At 40.2% G+C, this 21,063-nt stretch overlaps 1 protein-coding gene across 2 annotated transcripts in view; it reads right to left on the bottom strand.

The window, feature by feature from the left end:
• Positions 1-5,258: 5,258 nt before the first annotated feature.
• LOC110525417 (GDNF family receptor alpha-2) overlaps positions 5,259-21,063 on the bottom strand; it is a 66,641-nt gene continuing 50,836 nt past the window's right edge. For both annotated transcript variants that reach the window (XM_021605496.3, XM_090237174.1), the window contains exons 5-9: positions 18,580-18,692; positions 15,734-15,874; positions 13,161-13,327; positions 10,028-10,078; positions 5,259-6,990 (exon numbers count right to left, since the gene is read on the bottom strand). In XM_021605496.3, the coding sequence (XP_021461171.2) occupies positions 6,850-6,990; positions 10,028-10,078; positions 13,161-13,327; positions 15,734-15,874; positions 18,580-18,692 (613 nt within the window). In that variant the 3' untranslated portion in view covers positions 5,259-6,849. The remainder of the gene's footprint in view (positions 6,991-10,027; positions 10,079-13,160; positions 13,328-15,733; positions 15,875-18,579; positions 18,693-21,063) is intronic.

Raw genomic sequence — 21,063 nt, 5'->3', positions numbered from 1 at the left:
GGATGGATACCATGCAACTTGAAGCTTTTTTGGTTACTACATGATTCCATATGTGTTATTTCATAGTTTTGATGTCTTCACTATTATTCTACAATGTAGAAATTAGTAATAATAAAGAAAATCCCTTGAATGAGTAGGTGTGGAGCAAGTTCTGGCCTAACTAACAGCTACACATCCATATGCCCGGTTCTTGCCTCTGTCACCTTGGCTTGATCTTTGGGAAGTTAATTACCCAGGTTGTTCTTCAATACCTTGTAGGAATTGCATTTGTAAAGAGCACTGTACAAATACACTTTAGGTTGATTTGATTCAATTGGAATGTTCTCTGGAAAAACCGTATCAAATATTAGGAAACACTGTGTGTGCAAATGAAATATCATAAGTTCCCTAGCAGCCAGCACTTTAGGGGAAGCCCTCCACTGGTTACAGAGACAAAGCCACAACAGCAGTGTGTAATAAAACCACAACAGCTGTGAGAGACCAAGATCCCATCACCAAAAGAGTACAATTTTGTTTCAGATGTTCAGCTTTGGAGATGATGGCTCCATCAATAACCATCCCCGATGTGAAAGACAGGGAGTGGCGATGACGCAGTCACACTCAGACGGCATAGCAGAATCTATATAATTGCTTTAGAGCTTCTCTTTCCAATAGAAATGTCCAGACTTTCTTCAACGGAGCAGGGAATTACATCTCAAGTAGGGTGGTTCAATAGCTCTGTCCACTCCCCTGACAACACAGTTGCTTACTTAAAGGGATAGTTCATGCAAAATCTATATTTGGGTACAATTACCCTTACTTTGAGTTGTGTCTAAAGGCCCATGGTAACAGAATCCACAATAATCCATGATTTACTTTTGGCTACAGCCTGGAGTTAGCATATTAGCACTGTCAGATTTCATGAAAGATAACAGCAATGTTAGTAAAGCTGCATTTCCTGAAAAACACTTCAAACTAAATTGTTGGTGGAGTTATTGGGGAATATTTTTATCGTGCAAACGGCTGAAATAATCTCCGGAATATGGTTACTCAGAACTGGAACTATTACTTCACGTAGCCACACCACAGGGCAGCTGTATGCGTCTTGCAGTGATATTGTCATCCCCCTGGGGCAGGCACTTAGACGAGGATTGCTTTTCAGGTGTGATCAAAACTGACCGGTAAAAATAGGAAGTATCAGAGCGTTAGAACATTTGAATTTTATTGCAAAAATGACAACATTCTCGCGGGGAAGAAAACATGGACAGGTATCGACGCTACCAAACTTAGTTTGAAGTGTTTAAGCACCTTTCGGCTTGCAGTGCGGCTTTGAAAACATTAGTTCAGCTGTTTCCATTCATGAAATCTGACGATGCAGGCTGTAGCCAGGAGTAAATAATCAATTATTGGGGATTCTGTCATTGTGGGCCTTCAGACACAGCTCAAGGTAAGGGTAATTTGACAAAAACATCGATTTTGCATGAACTATCCTTTAAGAAAAGGCTCAGAGGGTTTTTGATTTTCTATTACTTTTTTCTCTTACCCAACTATGCTCAATTTACAAATTTAACCCTTTACAAAAAAGCCAGACTGTTCTTGACTTATGAGGCAGGCAGTTAAAAATTAAATTAAATAAAGATCAAGGGTAAAATTACAAAAATGAATGTGCACATGCAGCCTCAGTGCTCAATATGTGTGGAATATAGAGTATCAACAGTACCTTTGGGAAAATGTGCTTCATTTCCTCCTTTCCAATAACCTGCCTTGCATTTCCACTGTGGCTCTGCAAGAGCCATATACTGTATATAGAGAATTGGGCCAATGCAGTTTTTCTGCATTATGATGCATTTACATGACACTTCAATATTCTATGGCAGCCATGTTAGCTCCCTATTAGCATTACATGGGGAATATTTCTAAGTCGGCCTAACTCTCTCCATAGTCTATACAGTGCCTTCGTAAAGTATTCAGACACCTTGACTTTTTCACATTTTGTTAGGTTACAGCCTTATTCTAAAATGTATTTAATATCCCCCCCCCCCCCCCCCCCCCCATCAATCTACACACAATACCCATTAATGACAAAGCAAAACCAGGTTTTAAGAAATTTTTACTAATTTATAAACTAAACTAAAATATAACATTTAAATAAGAATTCAGACCCTTTACTCAGTACTTTGTTGAAGCACCTCTGGCAGCGATTACAGCCTCGATTCTTATTGGGTATCTAGGTTCCTAGGTTCCTGCCTTTCAAGGGAGTTTTTCCTAGCCACCATGCTTCTACATCTGCCCTGCTTGCTATTTGGGGTTTTAGGCTGGGTTTCTGTATAACACTTTGTGACATCGGCTGATGTAAAAAGGGCATTATAAAAACATTTGATTGATCGATTGATTGATGACGCTACAAGCTTGGCACACCTGTATTTGGGAAGTTTCTCCCATTCTTCTCTGCAGATCCTCTCACGCTCTATCATGACACCAAACATACCCTTGTAAAACTGAATATCCTACAGATCCTTGACTTTAGTGATCTCATTTACAAAAGAACCCCCAACACTCTACTCAGCAAACTGGATGTAGTCTATCACAGTGTCATCCGTTTTGTCACCAAAGCCCCATATATTACCCACTACTGCGACCTGTATGCTCTCGTTGGCTGGCCCTCACTACATATCCGTCACCAAACCCACTGGCTCCAGGTCATCTATAAGTCTTTGCTAGGTAAAGCGTCGCCTTATCTCAGCTCACTGGTCACCATAGCAACACCCACCTGTAGCATGCACTACAGCAGGTATATTGCACTGGTCATCCCCAAAGCCAACACGTACTTTGGCCGCCTTTCCTTACAGTTCTCTGCTGCCAATGTCTGGAACGAATTGCAAAAATCTCTGGAGCTGGAGTCTTATATCTCCCTCTAACTTTAAGCATCAGCTGTCTGAGCAGCTTACCGATCACTGTACCTGTAAATAGCCCATCTGTAAATAGCACACCCGACTACGTCATCCTCAAAGTATTACTTACCGTCTTGCTCTTTTGCACCCCAGTATCTCTACTTGCACATCATCATCTGCACATCTATCACTCCAGTGTTAATGCTAAATTGTAATTATTTTCACATCTAGGGCCTATTTATTTCCTTACCTCCCTACTCTTCTACATTTGCACACACCGTACATAGATTTTTCTATTTTTCTTTTATTTTATGTTAATGACTGTACATTTGTTTATGTGTAACTCTGTGTTGTTGTTTTTGTCACACTGCTTTGTGGATATAAAAAAAACTGTGGATATAGATACTTTGTACATGTTTCCTCCAGCATCTTCACAAGGTCCTTTGCTGTTGTTCTGGGATTGATTTGCACTTTTCACACCAAAGTACGTTCATCTCTAGGAGACAGTATGCATCTCCTTCCTGAGCAGTATGATAGCTGCATGGTCCCATGGTGTTTATACTTCCGTACTATTGTTTGTACAGATGAATGTGGTACCTTCAGGCGTTTGGAAATTGCTCCCAAGGATGAACTACACTTGTGGAGGTCTACAATTTTTTTTCTGAGGTCTTGACTGATTTCTTTTGATTTTCCCATGATGTCAAGCAAAGAGCATTTAGTTTGAAGGTAGTCCTTAAAATACATCCACATGTACACCTCCAATTGACTCAAATTATGTAAATTAGCCTATCAGAAGCTTCTAAAGCCATTACATCATTTTCTGGACATTTCCAAGCTGTTTAAAGGCACAGTCAACTTAATGTATCTAAACTTCTGACCCACTGGAATTGTGATACAGTGAAATATAAGTTAAATAATCTGTCTGTAAACAATTGTTGGAAAAAGTACTTGTGTCATGCACAAAGTAGATGTCCTAATCGACTTGTCAAAACTATAGTTTTTAACAAGAAATTTGTGGAGTGGTTGAAAACGTGTTTTATTGACTCCAACCTAAGTGTTTGTAAACTTCTGACTTCAACTGTATGTCAACCCCTACACAAATGTCCATTAATTGTAACACACACAATAATTCACATTTCTTTTTTCTGCATGATTATTTTCCTCCTGTAGCAAACTAGCTCAAATTAAGATCCTACATCTTTATGATGTTCAGTGTTTCACAGTGACCCCCTCATGGTGTGAAACAAATCACACCAACCATGCCAAAGAGAAAACAGTCACACAGGCAGGTGTCACTGAAACAAGTGGAATTATGGGAAGGAAGTGGAGCTGTCTCTGATTGGAGGATCCCCAGTCTGGTAAACCTTACTGCTCTCACCAACATGTGCAGAGTGTTGATAAGAAACATCATCCCACTGGCTCATTAATCAAGTGTGAACGCACACCAACCTGCCGCTTTCTTATTTTCCCGTGCCCCCCCCCCCCCCCCCACCCCGGACTCCAGCCGCATCTTTATAAAACCGCACCTCTAGCACATTCCTGCTTTGAGATCTCGCACACACAGACATGCACACACACACAAGCACAATTTTGCCTCTCACACAACTTTCCTTCTCACTCTTTCAATCACTTATACACTCATACACACAGGTAACCATGACATCCCATCTTCGAGTTCTCCGCCTCTCTCCTTATTTAAGCTGCCACACGTGATGTATTTATTGTTTGGAACTACTTTGTGTGCAGTCTTTGTTTTCAGGGTTTTCAGTCTTCACTTCTATTGAGTGGTCATGTTTGCAGTAATAATTTTCTAAATTGTTTAGTTTTGTGTGAATCTTTCAGCATAAATTTAAGTTAACTGTATAAGAAATGCTGAAACCCCAATTTACCCTTTTACCCGGACCTACACTGTGTGAGGGGTGAATTGTGATCAGTTATATATTTACATTACTACATGACAAAACTCTTAATTTATCTCATGCATTTGATTGGCTTCATAGGAGGCCAGAGCCAATATTGTAATCAATTATAGACCGCGCGTCATGATGTCATTTGCAAGACTCAGCTACAAACTGACCAATCCAAAAAAAAGATTCATTGGGGAAAAAACTCAACACAGCAGAATGTGCAGCAGCAATAAACTGAGAGTATTTATAGACACCTCTGTTGGAACAGTCCAATGGAAACAGAAGGGTTCAATCCCAGGCATTTATGTAGTCAAATATTGATCTGATGGCTTGTGTTGTTTCGACATAAATCCATTTGAATGATTCCTTTGGTAAAGCGTCACTATGTGTTGCAATATCCCATGAGCTGGAGAATGTGGTACAATAGGTAAGGCCACATGTATTTGCACTGTACAAAGGACACTACAATACACACAGGCAATGACTTTCCAAGCAAATGGAGCTAATTTAATTTCATCCCTCTATACATTATATTTGACTATGATCTGAACCTGTATAGACAAAAATAAATACAAATAACAAAGGCATACAACCAGTATCATTGGCAACTTTTTTCTTCATAGGTCGCAATTGTAAATGAGAACTTGTTCTCAACTTGCCTACCTGGTTAAATAAAGGTGAAATAAAAATAAATAAAAAATAAATAAAATAGACAGTGCCAACTTTGCCCTCAAAATTTGTTCTGCGTACTCAACAATACAGTGCTGTCATATCGCCTTGACCATAAGGTAAAACCAATAGGTAAAATTGGTTAATTGAAAGAAAACAGTTTATTTTTATACAGGTTCATTGAAAGAAAAGTTTATTTTTTACAGGTCGATTGAAAGAAAGCAGTTTATTTTATACAGGTTAATTGAAAGAAACGAGTTTATTTTATATTGGTTGATTGAAAGAAAACAGTTTGTTATATACACAGACGGTGTGGATATTTACTCTAACTCATTATCAACAATAAGAACCAGTTAACATTGTGTTTCATTTTTTTGTCTGCTGAAAAAATAGATAATGTTCACCGTTACTATACCAACATGGATACACTGAGTTGAATTTTAATTTAGGGCCGATTCAATCAGATCCGCTTCAGCCGACATCCGCATGGCTGATGTTTTGATGGTGTCAGAGGTGGAACTGTGTTACAGCTGTCATTGCCATTGGCTGCACAGAGTCACGTTAATATAAATCACATGCAGCCTTGTTTATAAGTTGGAACACTGGAATGTGAGATGTAATTTACATCTTCATTAGGCTGATAGAAATCCTCAGTATTTAGTTTAATGATTTTCAATTTGAGAGTAAATATATCTATATAGCCTACACTTTCTCGTTCTGAACTTCTAACGTGAGTGGGACATATGTGGGACATATGTGACTTCGTGACCATGATCACAAGAGCTCTAACGCAGTTCTACCTCCAACATGGCCAAAACCACAGCTATGCTATCACTGGTTAATGCTTGATCTGATTGAATCTAGGCCTTACACTTTTGAAAAGACACAAATATCATAATTCTTCTGTGTCTGCAAGTAATGGAAACAAAGTTTGAGGTTTGTCCCTTTAAAAAGGCAAGCACTGTTTCAAGAGGAAAACGCGTGACAGACAGCATAGCTCTCTCTCCTCTCTCTCTTTCCATTTCCATCTCTCACGCTCTCTCTCTTTCACTCTCTCGCTCTGTCTTTCTCGCTCTCCTCTTTGTCATGACAGCAGTGCAGAAGTCTTTGACATGATACTTTGAGTCTTTGTCAGTGTTACTGATGGGAAGACAGCCACTGCCAACGGCCACTGAGGCTTCACCACGATAAGGGTCCATAAGCCATTTTCTTGATCATAGTGGTCCTCAAAACCCAAAATGTTACATCAAATAAATAATATTTCAGTTTATCTCAGATTGTGTTCTCTCTGCCTCTCCTTTTTGAAATAGCATGACAATGCCTGGGAGAAAGAAAAAAACATCCTCGAACAAGCATCTGTGTTGGGGATCAGCTTGTTGGTCACCGACAACCCACGGGGAGGTTTATAGGGCATAGTTGGCCACGGCGGCGGTCAGGCTGAGCAGCAGCGCCCAGACACTGGCACAGACACAGGGTGACCCGTCTTCAGGAGGACCCTTGGGTCTGGTCAGGCCATCGTAACCACTGCTGGGCTCCAGTAAAGGCTGAGTGGAGGACAACATGTGGAAAGGTTAGAAATGACTCAGTGAATCCAAGTGTTGTGTTTTACACAGAACGGGTAAAACACTGAACCACAGCCACTCCAAGTGAATAAAAACATGAACACATTTGTGGCACATATGAAATATGTTGAAAGAGACTGTTTTTGCAGTCTTTTGGGTGCACTCTCTGCTTTTCCATGTATTGGCACAGTGCAGAGCTAAGGCTTCCTTCTCAATCCCCTTTAGGTAACGCCAGCTTAAACGTTTTAACCATTAGTTTCAAGGAAAGCACAAGCTATAGTACAGGCATAGCACATATGGGTTACTAATCTGCTTCTTAGCTATTTGGATATGTTTATTTCTGTACAATATTAGTCACATCGCTACGTGAAGACAGGACATTCAGTCATTTCACCATGGACAACAGCAGGCAATGTGAAAGGCAACTACAGTATGTTGTACAGTACATTAGAAGAAAGTATAGAAGCAACATGTTCTAGATATTGTACACCCCAGAGAGTTACTCAGTAATGCCCATTCTACTATGGCCTTATTATGTGCTTTTCCATAACATTGTAAGCATTTTGAATGTGTTTTCAATTTGCTCTCATTCCTGCAACACCTACTGTAGCAAACCTTTTGCCTTCAAGTACAGTGCCATCAGAAAGTATTCATACCCCTTGATATATTTCACATTTAGTTGTGTTACAGCCTGAATTCAAAATGGATTCAATAATTTTTTTTCTCACCCATCTACACACAATATCCCATAATGACAAAGGGAAAACATGTTTTTAGAAATGTTGGCAAATTTATAGAAAGTCAAATACAGAAATACAGTCTCTAATTTAAACTTAAGTATTCACACCCCTGACTCATATTCACGTATTCACACCCCTGGTCTTTCTGGGTAAGTCTCTAAGAGCTTTCCATACCTGGATTGAGTTAAAGTTGCCCATTTATTATTTTCTAAATTCTTCAAGCTCTGTCAAATTGGTTGTTGATCATTGCTAGACAACCATTTTCAGGTCTTGCCATAGATTTTCAAGTAGATTTAAGTCAAAACTGTAACTCGGCAACTCAGGAACAGTCACTGTCTTCTTGGTAACCATCTCCAGTGTAGATTTTGCCTGTTTTAGGTTATTACTGTTTTAGGTTATTGTCCTGCTGAAAGGTGAAATTATCTCCCAGTGTTTGGTGGAAAGCAAACTGAGCCAGGTTTTCCTCAAGGACTGTGCTTAGCTCTATTCTGTTTATTTTTATCCAAAAACACTAGCCAGTCCTTAACAATTACAACTAGGGATGATAGTGTCTACTTGGTAGTGGAAATAGAGCCTAGTTGGTAGTGTGTACTGTACCAGGGCTCGAGGTGCTCGACCAGTCAGCGAAAGCCAACATCATCCACGACAGAGAATGGCTGATTGTCAAAGGGCAATGAATTCCCTTATTTTGGTGTTAATGGATTACGCCTTTGAGTTGTCTTGCTGACATTTTCTTACTCTTTCAAATGACTGCTCAATTTGTTGACTGCTCGATCCACACAGCAGACATTGTGGGCTAGGTTAGGAATGCTGTGTTGCACGTGTAGCTCTATATTTTTTGCCGCGTCATTACGTCATCTACCTACGTTATATAGGTATGCACGTCATCTACCTACGTTATATAGGTATGCACGTCATCTACCTACGTTATATAGGTATGCACGTCATCTACCTACGTTATATAGGTATGCACGTCATCTACCTACGTTATATAGGTATGCACGTCATCTACCTACGTTATATAGGTACGCACGTCATCTACCTACGTTATATAGGTATGCACATCAGCTTTGACATCGGTTTTGCACATCGGCGGTAAACTAGACATTGGGCTGATGCCGATGTTGGAATTTTCAGCTAATATCGGCCGATTTCGCTATGCTTACCGATATATCGTGCATCCCTTATTACAACCATACCCATAACATGATGCAGCCACCACTATGCTTGAAAATATGGAGAGTGGTACTCAGTAATGTGTTGTAATGGATTTGCCCCAAATATAACACTTGGTATTCAAGACAAAAAGTGAATTGCTTTGCCAATATTTTTGCAGTATTACTTGAGTGCCTTGTTTCAAACAGGATGCATGTTTTGGAATAGTTTTATTCTGTACAGGCTTCCTTTTTTTCACTCAAATACGTTAGTATTGTGGAGTAACTACAATGTTGTTGATCCATCCTCAGTTTTCTCCTATCACAGCCATTAAACTCTGTAACTGTTTTAAAGTCACCATTGGCCTCATGGTGAAATCCCTGAGCGGTTTCCTTCCTCTCCGGTAACTGAGTTAGGAAGGATGCCTGTATCTTTGTGGTGACTGGGTGTATTGATATACCAATCAAAGTGTAATTAATAACTTCACCATGATCAAAGGCAAATTCAATGTCTGCTTCTTTTTTTTTTACCTCCCTGGTCAATGCAACTTATTATCTGTCTTGTTAAGCACATTTTTACTCCTGAGCTGATTTAGGTTTGCTATAACAAAAGGATTGAATACGAGTGGTTCAAGGACCAGTAACTGAAAGGTTGCTGGATCTAATCCCCAAGCTGACAAGGTAAAAATCTGTCGTTCAGCCCCTGAGCAAGGCAGTTAACCCACTGTTCCCTGGGCACCGAAGACGTGGATGTCGATTATGGCAGCCCCCCGTACCTCTCAGATTCAGAGGGGTTGGGTTAAATGCAGAAGACACATTTCAGTTGAATGCATTCAGCACTACAACTGACTTGGTATCCCCCTTTCCCCCTTACTGACTAGAGAGTTTTCATTTGTAAAGATTTTGAAAAACATAATTTCACTTCAACATTATGGGGTATTGTGTGTAGAACGGTGACAAAAAAAAAGTATGTCTGTAACACAACAAAATGTGGAATAAGTCAAGGGGTGTGAATACTTAATGAAGGCTCTGTAAGTGCAGCTTCCTCGGTTTACAGAGGCGCCATTTCCCCCTGCAAAACCATAGCACATCAACAGAAACATGAAATATTCCCTCCTTACTTACCTCATCTCCACCAATGTAGCCTTTTGAGAGATTCCACTTTGGTACATTTCCCTGTACACAGAGAAAAACATGGTCAGATGTTATCTTCCAACTCCTCATGTTCTAACAGCAGTATATACAAAACAAGGCAACACAACATGGCCAAACTGTTTTAGAAAAATACAATAATAATAATAAATAGTAAATGGTCAAGTTATATAAGCACTGAGAGATGTTTTTGTGTGGGCTTTAGGTGAAAAGAAAGGTTGTATTTATTAAGGAAGAGCTTGGTTTCAAATGTGTGACTGTACAGAGAAATGGTTAAACGACAGTTGCCAAAAAAGCAATCTTTGCTTGACAATGCAGCAAACACATCCGCAACTAAAAGCCAATTAATTAGCAGGTGCAGTGATGTGTGGCAGCAGTCTGTTGACATCGGTCCAGATCTTTGTCTGCAGCCAATATTTTTACACACACACATAGACATGCACGCACACACGCATGCACACACAGATACTCACACAGCCACACACAACATGTTTTTGGGGATAACAGGATATTATTCATTTTGTTTTGAAAAAGTAGCTAAACATGTAGCAGGAGTACGTTTTACAATTGATCAGAGCTTTGTCGAACAGTAATGTTCAGATGTGTTTTTCAGGGCTGGTTATTAGGTAACCCAGGGTTGGTCCACAATCAATTACATTCAATTGAGTTGAAAATCAACACAATGTACTGTACAGTCAAGGGCACAAAAGCTGAAATTGACTCTGAAGAGGGGGCTAATTCTCACTTATACAATGGTCCACTTACATAACACGACTATCCAAAAAGAATACAAAAAGGCATTATTTTCCTGATTAAAAAACCTGTTAAGATGTGTCATTTAAATTACAATCCGGTTTCTGCAGGAACATAGACACAGAAAAACAATATGTGGAACTCCCATTCCGTGAGTGCTACAAAGACATCATAGTGAGTTTGTCATTTTCTGAGTCACTTGTACATAGGCAGACAATTACAACGGAACATTTAAAACACCTTTTGATCCCCATTTACAAACAGCTGAAATGGCAGTGACATTAGGGGCTCTATTCTACACACAGCACCGCCAGGCAGTGAGCAATGACTAGGGCAACGACAGAGTTGGTATTTTCAGGTCGTGTTAAAGTGCTCGCACATATCTATGCAAAGGCTGCACCAACATAGTATTTACAACTATTGGACCACACATTTATCCCAATGGTTACGGCACAATGGATTCTTAAATAGATCTGAACACACTGAAACGCTTACAAAACTGTTGTGGAAAAATACAGAAGTAGAGAACGTTAGTAGAATCAATATAGTAATTCATATAATATAATAACATGTTCAATGGGAAATGTTTTTTTTGCTTATCCTACTTCCTCTTGTAGGCTAAATGGAATTATTTTACTAAACTAAATTACGTTTCATTTAGTGAAATTCTTCTTCCCAAACCTCTCCATTAATAAATGTTAGCACCACTCTTAAGGCCTGTCCACTGAATTAATTGAAATCCTGATTGGTAGGGAAAATGGCATCTTATCCACATTATTCATTCCCTTATACATTCAACAGCCCTCAACAGTTTCACTTCCTGAAACTTTCCAGAGGGTTGAAAATACAGAAGTTGTTAACAGCGATAAGACAAAGTGATATGTCACCTAGATATCTCCTCTCCTTCGATCTTTTGAGAACACATTTTGAGCACATAGTTATTGACTGAATAAGCTAGAATTTCCAGGACATTAGGCCATAGCTAACATTATTAAAGGAAGAATAAAGCTTTACAAGTCAACAAACTCACATAGCACAATTGACCTGTTACTGGTGATACCGAATACAGGGAAGTTGACTTGAGAGGGAATTAAGCTTGAGCAGCACAGCCCAATTGGGTGTAATTCTCCACGGGCCTCATTTATCAATCAAAACTTCAGATTACTTATCAAATGTCTGGGAAAGCCTGTCCAGACATCAAACAGATAGCAGATTACGCAATTTCCTTTGCATAACAATTCCACTAACTGGACACCAGCATGCGTGTGGTCCTGCGCACACATGAGATTTACAAGGCGAGACAGCCAGTCTTTTTCCAAGAGGAGTCATATCAGCATTCCCCCAGCTAATCTACGATGGAAGTTTGACAAGTTTTAATTGCCAAGCATAGTTGCTGCAGAATGAAGGGCCATCCAAAATGTCCCCACCGGCTCCCTCTCTAATTATAAACTTCCTGCTTGAGTAATCACACGTCTTATTGTTTCCTAATTACCATTTTTACAATAAATTAAGCATTGCACTGCAGCGAGAGAGGCACAGAGCGGTGCATCAATACTGACATACATACAGAACCTTTGGAGAAAGCAATTCAACCGCTCCCCTCTACCTCCTACTGTTAATGTCATCGGTGTGGCTTATTCATTCATTCTCTCCCTCACACCATTTTTAAGGTATTAATTTGCTGTCTTTATCACAATGTGGGTTATGTACAGAACAGTGTAAGAGATGACCATTTAATGGATGTGAAAGACTTAAATTGCTCAGCATTCAACATCTTTATAGGAGTCTTTCCATATATAATAATGATGCCAAAACTATGTTGTTTCTCAGCCATGCATGAAACATGGAATTATAAATATCCCTATATAACTCATGTAATAAAACCAATTACTTTTCTTGTTTAAAGCCGTACCAAGGTCCCAATTCAGAATTCGATCAAACACAGTAACTGGGTCTATGGGATAGGTCAAAAACATCTTCATGCGCACATTTGGATTTATATACTCCACAGCAAATATGACTGACATGATTCTGTTTAATGTAGAACAGCAATTATTGTCAGCTCTATGAAATATCTGCAACATTCAAAATATTTCACCCCACTGAATATACCCATGTTTACCAGTTTTCATTGAATCTATAGCAAGGTGATAAATGGGTCACGTTCATTAGGCACCTAAAGGATTTATTTTTACTGAACAGGGAGAGACATCCTGGTATTGTCCATTAAAAAACATTCATTCGTTTTCAGTTACAAAATGCTTTTAAACGTTTTCTGTTGCATGCCCTAATAATGAACATGACCCTGGTAATTGGAATGTGGCAGCAGGTGCCATAGTAGCTGGTAATTTACCGTCCCGTTGGCCTCATCCTCAGGCTGGACATCATTGGGGTTATCTAGAGGCTCTGAGGTGCTGATTGAGGTCTCTAATCCAGGCTTCATGGAGGGGGTCGATGGGACAGACTCAGCTTTGTGGGAGAGACTGTCTGTTCCATAACCAAATGCTTGAATTGCATTTCCTGTGGGGACAAAGAGATAAAGTAATTTGTCTTGACTGTCTTCCCAGTGTTGGGGCAGCTAACAGTCAGCTCTAAGTCAACTTTTTGGTCCTTTGCCCAATTTTGGGTGTGGGCGTTGATCAACCTATTTTTTGGTCAGTTAGTCCATGTGCAGTTCCTTAACAAGCAAGGTAACAGTGTTTTGTCAGTTGACTATTTAGCTTAACTTTGTTTTTTTGAGAGTGCCAAAGCTAAGTATTTAGCTGGCTTAGTTTTTTATTGGAGCTTACCTACATCTCTCTACATCATCTGATTTTCACCGTATCATTTTGGATAACATCTTAGAGCGGAGAGAAAATATCAGCCACATGCAGGATGTTCATCCACAGACACCATGGCCAAAGCCCTTGACTCATAAGGGAACTCACTTGAACCTTTTTTTTTATCAATTTACAACAACAACATGACCTACTAGTCCTGTGTTTGTTTGTCAGTAATGTCCAGCAGAAAGGCACCCCATGAGATGGAGTCTTTTAAAAGCAAATGAATGAACACAAAATACTTTCAGGGGGAGGGAGACAAATACATCTCCAGTCAGCTTTTCTTATGGGTGGGGGTAAACCAGGACAAAGTACCTTTTCATTCTGCTTGTCCATTTTAACAGAACACGTGTTTATTTCTGTTCAGGCAGAAAGAAAGCAAACCGTGTAATTGCTTGGCAACCACCTCCATTATAAGGTCACCACACAAAGATGACTTTGAATAGATTTGTGACTGATCAGACTCAGAACATTCTCAGACAAAGCAAAAACTGCACACATACCCCGACACATACAACCTCACACACACACCGACACATACACCCTTACCCCGACACATACACCCTCACCCCGACACACACACACTCACGCACACCCCGACGCATACACCCCCACACGCACCCCAACTCATACACCCCCACACACACCCCCCCACACACACACCCACGCGCCCCCCGACACACACGCCCTCAAACTCACCTGACACACATGCACACATACTGTACACACACAGCATGTTGTAAAGACATATTGACTTCAGAAGACATTCCATGGGTGCTCGGATATCTTGGCCTTGGGTCGGTTACAATACAAATCTAGGAGGAATGGCAAATCTGTGAAGAATATAATGCTTGTGATTTCTGAAAGCCTAGTAAAGTATCTTAAGGTCTGTAATAAGATGCTGGTCAAGTCAAGAGAAGAGTGTTGTTTTCATGCATCTGCTTGCCGGGGTGGTAAGATCACCCAGAGAGGTGCTGGTGGAATAAAAATATAAATCACCAAAGTTGGCTAGAGGGCTCCTTCAGCGGATGCTTTACTGCACCCAAATGTTCCACCGAGACATTAAGCTCACTGCCGACAGCAATTCAATTTTTTAATGACTTCAGATACGTTGTTTTAACCCTATTGCTATTGCCTGCAGGGAGGAGGCTGACTACGATTAGCTTGTTATCTAATTTTACATAATACGTACCGTCTCTGTGGACTGTTATGTCCCCCCACTTAGTGTATAAGAGCAACGCTTAATCTATTTCACTTTATCTTCTCCAGTTCCCTTTGAATGCAAAGAGGAGATGCTGCATGTTGTATTATTTTCCAAGACGCCTCCTCAACAACAAGCCTCATCCCTCATCTTGCAGACTCAGCTAAAAGTGCACCATGGCAATCTATTGAAATGGTCTGAAAGCATTATCCACACAATGGAACATGTTAAAAGCAATGGTATCTTGTAATTCTGATGACATTGTATGGTACATCATAATGGTGAGGCGGTACCCCTGACATTTGACTACTAAATTGTGCCGTTAGGATGCTTTTCCTATTCTTTCGCATTCCCATGACAAGTTTTTTCATTAGATTATATTTTTTTCATAGACTGATAAACACTAATATCTAACGTAAAATGTGGAAATGACATGAAAATAATGGCCTTATCCCATAATCTGTAGAACAATTTGTATCCAAATGTTGGGGTATTGAGGTGTACTGGCTTTAGAGGTATCTTGTTATTTCAAACCAAACACAATAAGTGGTCAAAGAGGTTTGGTTGGTTTGTTATCAGACTTAGAAATTGATTCTAACAATGAGCTGTGGAAAGAAAGGACCATTGATCTAATATGAATGAAATAACTGCTACAAGACCAGCCAGTCAATATTACCCATACACCACACACCTCAGAGTGCTGCGAGACATCGCCTTTAAAAAAACAAAACACAGACCCCAAATCTGAAATCTAACTCAGAACAATTAAAATACATCAGATGTGACAGTTCACTTTCAGTTTCGAGGGAAACACACTGCCGATTTGAACGGTGGTTATTTTCAAATCAAATCAGTGGTGGTCTTGTATGTGTTACAATTTGTTTTTTAAATGCAAGTGTGACTCACTCAAGCACATGTTCTCTGTGAAGTCCTTCAGAAAGCTCTGACACTCCTCTTCCTGGTTCCCACTTCCTTTACAGGTGCACCATGGGGAGACAGTCCAGTTGGTGAAACTGGCGTCCACGTAATTGGGAGTCATATCTGTCCCTATAAAAGATGAGAATAACGCTACAGTTGCAGATCATTCACAGGCCACCAATGGATAATAATGGACTACATTTACTATAAAGAGTAACACTACAGTTGCAGATCATTCACAGGCCACTAATGGATAATAATGGACTATATTTACTATAAAGAGTAACACTACAGTTGCAGATCATTCACAGGCCACTAATGGATAATAATGGACTACATTTACTATAAAGAGTAACACTACAGTTGCAGATCATTCACAGGCCACTAATGGATAATAATGGACTACATTTACTATAAAGAGTAACACTACAGTTGCAGATCATTCACAGGCCACTAATGGATAATAATGGACTACATTTACTATAAAGAGTAACACTACAGTTGCAGATCATTCACAGGCCACTAATGGATAATAATGGACTACATTTACTATAAAGAGTAACACTACAGTTGCAGATCATTCACAGGCCACTAATGGATAATAATGGACTACATTTACTATAAAGAGTAACACTACAGTTACAGATCATTCACAGGCCACTAATGGATAATAATGGACTACATTTACTATAAAGAGTAACGCTTACAGTATGTTACTCATGGCAACAGGGACTATTGTACCATGGAGGCAGAGGTAAGATGAAGCCAGCTAACAGTAGTATGCTGATTGATTCTTGTTTCAGACGTGGAGTGTCCATCTGGAATGAGCTAGTCATATTAGTTTAGAAAGATGGAACCAAAAACAGCAATTCTGTCCGATAATGCCTTCAGGAGAGGAGTGCTTTATTTGTGGAAAGACACCTCATACTGTGTAGTCCAGAAGCACTAGCAAGGGTAATGGAATGTCTGTTTATTTACTTATTTATTTAACCTTTAATTAACTAAGCAAGTCAGTTAAGAACTAATTCTTATTTACAATGACGGCCTAACAAGTCCAAGCCGGACAATGCTTGCTTTTTATGGAAAGGTCTGCCTACCCATGTCAGAGACGCAAACTCGGCCTCAACCTTTAAGTCTTTACTGAAGACTCATCTCTTCAGTGGGTCATATGATTGAGTGTAGTCTGGCCCAGGAGTGGGAAGGTGAACGGAAAGGCTCTGGAGCAACGAACTGCCCTTGCTGTCTCTGCCTGGCCGGTTCCCCTCTTTCCACTGGGATAACCCTATTACAGGGGCTGAGTCACTGGCTTACTGGGGCTCTCTCATGCCGTCCCTGGAGGGGGTGCGTCACCTGAGTGGGTTGATTCACTGATGTGGTCATCCTGTCTGGGTTGGCCCCCCCCCCCCTTGGGTTGTGCCGTGACGGAGGTCTTTGTGGGCTATACTCAGCCTTGTCTCAGGATGGTAAGTTGGTGGTTGAAGATATCCCTCTAGTGGTGTGGGGGCTGTGCTTTGGCAAAGTGGGTGGGGTTATATCCTTCCTGTTTGGCCATGTCCGGGGGTGTCCTCGGATGGGGCCACAGTGTCTCCTGACCCCTCCTGTCTCAGCCTCCAGTATTTATGCTGCAGTAGTTTATGTGTCGGGGGGCTGGGGTCAGTTTGTTATATCTGGAGTACTTGTCCTGTCCTATTCGGTGTCCTGTGTGAATCCAAGTGTGCGTTCTCTAATTCTCTCCTTCTCTCTTTCTTTCTCTCTCTCGGAGGACCTGAGCCCTAGGACCATGCCCCAGGACTACCTGACATGATGACTCCTTGCTGTCCCCAGTCCACCTGGCCGTGCTGCTGCTCCAGTTTCAACTGACCTGAGCCCTAGGACCATGCCCCAGGACTACCTGACATGATGACTCCTTGCTGTCCCCAGTCCACCTGGCCGTGCTGCTGCTCCAGTTTCAACTGACCTGAGCCCTAGGACCATGCCCCAGGACTACCTGACATGATGACTCCTTGCTGTCCCCAGTCCACCTGACCGTGCTGCTGCTCCAGTTTCAACTGTTCTGCCTTATTATTATTCGACCATGCTGGTCATTTATGAACATTTGAACATCTTGGCCATGTTCTGTTATAATCTCCACCCGGCACAGCCAGAAGAGGACTGGCCACCCCACATTGCCTGGTTCCTCTCTAGGTTTCTTCCTAGGTTTTGGCCTTTCTAGGGAGTTTTTCCTAGCCACCGTGCTTCTACACCTGGGTTTCTGTACAGCACTTTGAGATATCAGCTGATGTACGAAGGGCTATTAGAGTGGGTCAGCGCCTTAGACCGCTGACCCACTCGGAAGCAAACCCAGGGAGTTTGTAGGTTCACTCAAAGTAGTCAAAAAAGAACTCCTTTTGTCTACCTCATTGATCGTACTGAATAGTGTCAACTCATTTCCAAGGTGCTATCAAATGTCTACTGGTATGGAAGAATGTCTTTGCTGCACCATTTTTTCTTGTTCTATTTGAAGAACATTACTATATGTGTCATTAAATGTTTAAATGAACTAAACACTCTCTTACATCATCACCTCCATTTAGCCATTGAGCTGCAATGTGTTTGGGGGGGAGAATAAGAGGAGCGGTATGCGTATCACTTTACCTAAAGTATGCAGGTATAGTGCATTATAATGTGGTTATAATGAATTATTAGACTAGTCATGAGCATGTTTTAACACCCGAAAATGTATTATGTCTTAAGCCTTAAAATAATCCACTATACAAGCTCATACATGCTTATAATAACTAATAAAGCACTATTCCTCCACGGGGTATGTATAGATAAAAGTCCCATGCACTCACCAATGAGGCCGGCGTAGGAGGCCAGACAGGCCTGGTAGTTGTCCTCATTTGGGCAGCTGCTGACCGTATGCTGAGACACCATACAGTTCATGTGGAAATCTGCCAGTCTAGACCTGAACACAAACACAGTTGACTACATCAACAACACACACCCTGGAAGTGTGATATTTCCAATGAACTGATTCACTCATAGTTCAACAGCAGACTACTACGTGTACATTTGAGCATATATGCTGAATAAATGTCCAATTAGCTAAAGAAACATCTAATAAAATGTCACATTTTCACTTATCCCCACATGAGGGTGCATCATTCACATTGTTGGCACACAACATCAGACCTGGGTTCAAATGCTATTTGAGGTATTTAAACTACTTTCAAAGACATTGGAATTAAGTATTTGGATATTTCTTATTTGAAAACACTATTGGAATGTATTTGGAAATACACTTGGAAAAGAGTTGGCACGTATTTGAAAATACTTAAAAATAAATACTCCAATACATTTGAACCCAGGTCTGTTTGATATTTAAAATCATTTATTTGGAATTAAATATTTTCATAGGAATTTATTTGAAAATAATTTAAAATACTTCCAATAGAAGCTGATTCGGGCCATATTATTAGAAAATACTCAAATACAGAGAAAATACAGTGCCTTCAGATAACCTTTTCCACATTTTGTTTGTGTTAAAGGGAATTTAAAATGGATTACATTTAGATTTTGTGTCTCTGATCCACACACAATACAGTGCCTTGCGAAAGTATTCGGCCCCCTTGAACTTTGCGACCTTTTGCCACATTTCAGGCTTCAAACATAAACCATTTTGCACGCCCAATTTTTCAGTTTTTGATTTGTTAAAAAAGTTTGAAATATCCAATAAATGTCGTTCCACTTCATGATTGTGTCCCACTTGTTGTTGATTCTTCACAAAAAAATACAGTTTTATATCTTTATGTTTGAAGCCTGAAATGTGGCAAAAGGTCACAAAGTTCAAGGGGGCCGAATACTTTCGCAAGGCACTGTACCCCATAATCTCCAAGTGGAATTTGAAAAGCTGAAAGGTCTTCAGACATTCAATCCCTTTATTATGGCAAGCCTAAATATGTCCAGGAGTAAAAATGTGCTTAACAAATCACATCATACATTGCATGGACTCATTCTGTTTTCAATAATAGTGATAAAAAATGTTTTTGATGACTACCTCATCTCTGTACCCTACACATACAATTATCTGTAAGGTCCCTCAATCAAGTAGTGAATGTCAAGCACAGATTTAACCACAAAGACCAGGGAGGTTTTCAATGCCTCACAAAGAGCACTGATTGATGGATGTGTAAAAAAAACGTGACTGAATATCCCTCGGAGCATGGTGAAGTTATTAATTAGGCTTTGGGTGGTGTATAAATAAACCCAGTCACTACAAAGATAAAGGTGTCTTTCCTAACTCAGTTGCCAGAGAGGAAGGAAACTGATCAGAGAGTTCCCCATGAGGCCAATGGTGATTTTAAAACAGTTACAGAGTTTAATAGTTGTGATATGAGAGAACTGAGGATGGATCAACAACATTGTAGTTACTCCACAATACTAACTTAAATGACTGAATGAAAAGACGGAGGCCTGTGCAGAATATAAATATTCATCCTATTTGCAGCAAGGTACTTAAATCCATTTGAATCCCACTTTGTAACACAAGAACATGTGGAAAAAGTCAAGGGGAGTAAAAAAAAGTCACTGTAAGTATATAAATAACAAATAGTCAAATAGTAATGTATTTTAACCTGTGATTCAATCTATTTGCACATTGTCGACAATGCAGCTTTTAAGGGTAATTTCCAATTGAGACGGTTATCATGGTCATCTCAAGTGCTACCCAACTTGGCTCTTAACTGATAAAAATAGTGTGTTTTTGTTAATGTGTGTTTATCATAAAAGCTTAAATGTATTCATACCTGGAGGGTGGCATCACTAATCCAGTTAAGTAGGTTTATTGGAGAAGCGTGTGCACAGTTGTCCTGTATTTCCAAAACACTGACACCCACTAAGATGGAGTGATTCACTAGCCCTCATGCCCTCCCTATCTAACATGGACTTATTCATGTTACCCTGCCCCGACCCTTCTTTTTTATTTCACCTTTATTTAACCAGGTAGGCCAGTTGAGAACAAGTTCTCATTTACAACTGCGACCTGGCCAAAGACTAAGCAAAGCAGTGCGACAAAAACAACAACACAGAGTTGCACATGGGATAAACAAACGTACAGTCAATAACACAATAATGGCTTGAAGGCCAAAGGTAATTTTATTTATTTAACTAGGCAAGTCAGTTAAGAAGAAATTCTTATTTACAATAACAGCCTAGCGGGGAACAGTGGGTTAACTGCCTTGTTCAGGGGCAGAACAACAGATTTTTACCTTGTCAGCTCATGGATTCGATCCAGCAACCTTTCGGTTACTGGCCCAACACTAACCACTAGGATACCT

This window comes from Oncorhynchus mykiss, chromosome 6, assembly GCF_057628025.1.
Source record: "Oncorhynchus mykiss isolate SJ-2025 chromosome 6, ASM5762802v1, whole genome shotgun sequence".
Lineage (NCBI taxonomy): Eukaryota > Metazoa > Chordata > Actinopteri > Salmoniformes > Salmonidae > Oncorhynchus > Oncorhynchus mykiss.
The sequence above is the reverse complement of the archived record's forward strand: the minus strand, read 5'-3'. Positions and strand labels throughout refer to the sequence as shown.